The sequence below is a fragment of the Rhagoletis zephyria genome, unplaced genomic scaffold, assembly GCF_001687245.7.
Source record: "Rhagoletis zephyria isolate East Lansing unplaced genomic scaffold, Rhagoletis_zephyria_1.1 Rzeph_scaffold_00022, whole genome shotgun sequence".
In the NCBI taxonomy this organism is placed as follows: domain Eukaryota; kingdom Metazoa; phylum Arthropoda; class Insecta; order Diptera; family Tephritidae; genus Rhagoletis; species Rhagoletis zephyria.
This window is the reverse complement of record NW_016157106.1, coordinates 818,138-823,274: the sequence shown is the minus strand read 5'-3', so window position 1 is coordinate 823,274 and position 5,137 is coordinate 818,138. Positions and strand designations below refer to the sequence as shown.

The 5,137-nt window shown below is 37.4% G+C and overlaps 1 protein-coding gene across 1 annotated transcript in view; it reads right to left on the bottom strand.

The window, feature by feature from the left end:
- Positions 1 to 5,137, bottom strand: part of nompA (no mechanoreceptor potential A) — a 38,235-nt gene that overhangs the window by 21,869 nt on the left and 11,229 nt on the right. Inside the window, exons 2-5 of the mRNA XM_017615438.1 lie at positions 1,782 to 1,998; positions 1,336 to 1,683; positions 1,142 to 1,236; positions 890 to 999 (exon numbers count right to left, since the gene is read on the bottom strand). Coding sequence (XP_017470927.1) covers positions 890 to 999; positions 1,142 to 1,236; positions 1,336 to 1,683; positions 1,782 to 1,857 — 629 coding nt within the window. The 5' untranslated portion in view covers positions 1,858 to 1,998. The remainder of the gene's footprint in view (positions 1 to 889; positions 1,000 to 1,141; positions 1,237 to 1,335; positions 1,684 to 1,781; positions 1,999 to 5,137) is intronic.

Sequence of the window (5,137 nt, the reverse complement as noted above, 5' to 3'; positions counted from 1 at the left end):
ATCGACAAATTTTGTTCAGCGATGAGGCTCATTTCTGGTTGAATGGCTTCGTAAATAAGCAAAATTGCCGCATTTGGAGTGAAGAGCAACCAGAAGCCGTTCAAGAACTGCCCATGCATCCCGAAAAATGCACTGTTTGGTGTGGTTTGTACGCTGGTGGAATCATTGGACCGTATTTTTTCAAAGATGCTGTTGGACGCAACGTTACGGTGAATGGCGATCGCTATCGTTCGATGCTAACAAACTTTTTGTTGCCAAAAATGGAAGAACTGAACTTGGTTGACATGTGGTTTCAACAAGATGGCGCTACATGCCACACAGCTCGCGATTCTATGGCCATTTTGAGGGAAAACTTCGGAGAACAATTCATCTCAAGAAATGGACCGGTAAGTTGGCCACCAAGATCATGCGATTTGACGCCTTTAGACTATTTTTTGTGGGGCTACGTCAAGTCTAAAGTCTACAGAAATAAGCCAGCAACTATTCCAGCTTTGGAAGACAACATTTCCGAAGAAATTCGGGCTATTCCGGCCGAAATGCTCGAAAAAGTTGCCCAAAATTGGACTTTCCGAATGGACCACCTAAGACGCAGCCGCGGTCAACATTTAAATGAAATTATCTTCAAAAAGTAAATGTCATGGACCAATCTAACGTTTCAAATAAAGAACCGATGAGATTTTGCAAATTTTATGCGTTTTTTTTAAAAAAAAAGTTATCAAGCTCTTAAAAAATCACCCGTTAGAATATTCTATCATTTTTACGTACTAGTTTGATTCTGGGTATCATTAAAATTATTTACATCTTGACACACAAATTTCATGCTTTTGTATCAAGAGAGTGTGAATTCGTCCTAAATAAGTATGTGCATGCTAGCTAACAATTCACTCACCTGCTCAGAGTACACGAACGCATGGTCGAATCGAAATTGGCGGAGCGGCAAACGAAGGCGAACTCATTCAAACACTTGTCCTCACAATCCGAACGATTTGCTGCCGTAAACTGTATGAATACAAACTTGAATGAGTTAACCACAAATGTGTTACACGGGTGCCATAGGCAATAAACTTAGCAACAAGAACAGTAAGATTAAAAATAATAGACCATCAAACAACAGTTGTAGTTGCTGATAATCATCACACACCTCCTTAACATCCGATATTGGTAATTTCAATTTCTTGCGTGGATGCCGTTCGAATACATAACGCCGACTGGGACATTCTCTCTCCGGGCGACTGGCTATATGGTGAAGCAACAAAACAAAAAGCAAAAATATTAATTACATAGTTATTTTATTAACGCGCTAGTTGGTGCTGCATGTCTCACTCCAACACTTACATGTCAAACAGATCTCATTGAAATGCACACTGTTGGGCACTAACATCAAACTGCCGATGCCCTCAGGACCCGCCTGCTCCGATGTTAGATAGCAGAGGGATTCTTCGTATTCGGAAGTGCCACCGAATGAGGTGATGCTACTGCCTGGCTGAAAGTCGAAACTGGTGCAAGTGCGCACTAGATTGTTGGTGCCGGTGCGATCGCGCAGACACAAATCTTGACACTTTTCTAGGACGCGAAAGGGCGGCGCTGTGTCGCGCACCACATCATCATCGTAGCCCTGTAATTGTTGGTTGGGCAATCGTTCGTAGAGAACACGTCCCAGGCCATTCTTGCAGGTTGTTTGTGCTGAAATTGTTCGGCCGAGGTGAATGTGGTTGGACGTAGGTTAAGATATGCGTATGTACATATGTACGTGTGAAATGTATAAAGGTAGCATCACTTACCATAACTTGTTTGGATGCCTATACTAAATACTATAGCTAAGTATATAAAATCTATTTTAGGTTTTGTTTTCATCATTGTGCTTTTGGAGCTTAAGTAGTTAAAGTTTTGTTGTTGCTGTTGTTGGAAACCAATACTTTTGCAGTCTTTGGTTGGAATTTCATATGATGATCGGCGGTTTAGACCGCATTCTTACGGCACGGGTGCCGGTTGTAGGGTCTGTAATTAAAATGAAACAGAGTATAGCATTTATTAGTTAAGTAAATAATTTTACCACTTTAATACCACAGTGATAGAAAATGTATGCGGCTTTTAACAACGGAGTCAATGTTGTGAAATACGAACGGTTTAGGTTGCCAGATCACCGAAAACTATGTAGGACTTTCCACAAAACTACTTCTGTGAATTTAGAGGACTGGTCTTAGATAAAAACGAGCATATGTCAAGTTTTGTATTAAACATCTTTGTCTAAAAACCCGCATGGTAAAACTGCAAAAATATTTTGTTTGATGGCAACTCTGTGATTTGTTATTACGCCCATATAAAGAATGCTTAAAATATGTACTTAAAAACGCCATAAAAAAATTAAAAATCAATTTTAAGATAATTCAAACTTGAACTTAACATATTACACTAAATTGAATGAGCTATAATATAGCAAATTTTGATGCTTTGATGCAATTTGGTTGAAATTTGTTAATTTTTTCTAATTTTCGTACGAAGTTTAAACTTTGGATTTATATGGTTGCTGTTATACTTTTATGAAAAATTAAAGAACATTAAATCAACTAAAGAAAAGTAGTCAAATGTCGCACTCCTATGAATTTGAGTTAAGGCCTAATGTAAGCCCCAACCTGCCGAAAAAGAGGAAATTTCAAATTCAGCTGCCGATTCAAAAACGCCCCATATCAGCATATTTTCAATACATTTTGAAGTAAGATAGGGTGTTTTTGAACCGAATTTTGGGATAGGGTGGTTTTCAATTAAATTCTGAAATAGGGCGTTCTTGAAAAGTTTTTTGAGATAGAGCGATTTCGAACTGGCTGCCGTAGGTCGATCTTCCACTCAGCCATCGATATGAAGTTAAGGCCTAATATAAGCCCCAACCTGCCGAAAAAGAGGAAAGTTCAAATTTAGTGTGTCAGTTGAAAATTATGAGTATGCGTCTACTCGACTAGGCTCACGACTTGTCCAAACCTTAAAAAAGTATATGAAAATTTTTCTAATTTCATCTTGATCGCGTTGACTTTAAACAGTTTTTTTGTTCAAGGTTTTACGCATTTTCTATCATACAAAAAAACATTCCCACATACTTAGTATGGAAGAAACTGAGTGAAAAATTGCCAAAAATCACCTCAAAACTTCTAAATGTTTCCTATAAATTATTTTTTAAAGTTTGCACTTTAGATGCAACTTTGCAGAATTTTCATAATTTTTGCACAAAAATTGAAGCTTGCATTTATATAGCTAAAAAAAAAAAACAAATGAAAAATAGCCAAAACTTGCTTAAATGTTGCGCCCTATTTGGTTTTTTTACCACAATACATGTGAATATTAGAATTTGATCCCAGTAAAATCTTTTATTTTTAACCGACTTCCATTTCATTTCATTTTTTATTGGTTTAGGTTTATAGGTTTTTATTTTTTATGTATGTTACCGCATAACTTTGAACCACGTCAACCGATTTACATCGGAAAAGTAGTATCTCAGAGGTGGTCCCATACTAATCTGGTTTAGATCCGATCACTCGATCATGAAATATATACATATATATATATATATATTTTTTTTTTGCTTAGAGATTAGTTGTTATATTATAGATTTGACACATTTTTCCCAAATTTGTATATTTTAGCATACAAAAATTGAACCATTTGAACCGAACCGAACCGCGGTTCAGGGATACTTATGAACCGGTACGAGCTTTTTCTAAGTGGTTCGAACCACTGAACCGAATCGCGCCTATTTTTAGAATGGTTTCCAGCCCTGCTAACAAGTTTTTAGGCGGCGCAAAGGTAATACAGCTATGACTCTAAGTACTTGATGAACATTTGGAAAAGTATCGGAGTTACAAATATCCAAAGCCTCAAATAAATTTTGAATATTTATACCAGCGATGCGTCTCCTCCGAAGTTAAACTTCACTTGTCCATATTTCTGACGCCGAATCATGTAAACAGGATACATAAATATTTATCAAACAGCTCACAACAAGAAAATTCATCCAGATTAAGTTTTTTTGTCAGGAAAGAGACAAGCAAAATTCGGCAAAATATTCCGGTGTCTTAGAAATCGCTCTTGCAAAATGCTTCCAAGTGATTTGAATCGGTTGTGTTTCGTTACCTTGTATGAGCGAAACCAAATGATACCGAGACGTTTGGTAGTTATTGTTTGTTTGCGTTCAATGGCTCGTTCTATGATGAAGGGAAGGATACTGTGGTCCAGCCACATAAGGAAAAATTTTTGTAGAAAACACGGAGATCCGAATTTTTTCTCAGTTTTAATGGATAATCGATGATTCATCGTTTTATGTTTTGGAAAAAACTAAGAACATGAAAATTATAAAAATAATAACAATTTACAAAATTATTAGCAGCAATAGCTGACACCTCGAAAATAACGGGTGATTTTTTAAGAGCTTGATAACTTTTTTTTTAAAAAAAACGCATAAAATTTGCAAAATCTCATCGGTTCTTTATTTGAAACGTTAGATTGGTCCATGACATTTACTTTTTGAAGATAATTTCATTTAAATGTTGACCGCGGCTGCGTCTTAGGTGGTCCATTCGGAAAGTCCAATTTTGGGCAACTTTTTCGAGCATTTCGGCCGGAATAGCCCGAATTTCTTCGGAAATGTTGTCTTCCAAAGCTGGAATAGTTGCTGGCTTATTTCTGTAGACTTTAGACTTGACGTAGCCCCACAAAAAATAGTCTAAAGGCGTCAAATCGCATGATCTTGGTGGCCAACTTACCGGTCCATTTCTTGAGATGAATTGTTCTCCGAAGTTTTCCCTCAAAATGGCCATAGAATCGCGAGCTGTGTGGCATGTAGCGCCATCTTGTTGAAACCACATGTCAACCAAGTTCAGTTCTTCCATTTTTGGCAACAAAAAGTTTGTTAGCATCGAACGATAGCGATCGCCATTCACCGTAACGTTGCGTCCAACAGCATCTTTGAAAAAATACGGTCCAATGATTCCACCAGCGTACAAACCACACCAAACAGTGCATTTTTCGGGATGCATGGGCAGTTCTTGAACGGCTTCTGGTTGCTCTTCACTCCAAATGCGGCAATTTTGCTTATTTACGAAGCCATTCAACCAGAAATGAGCCTCATCGCTGAACAAAATTTGTCGAT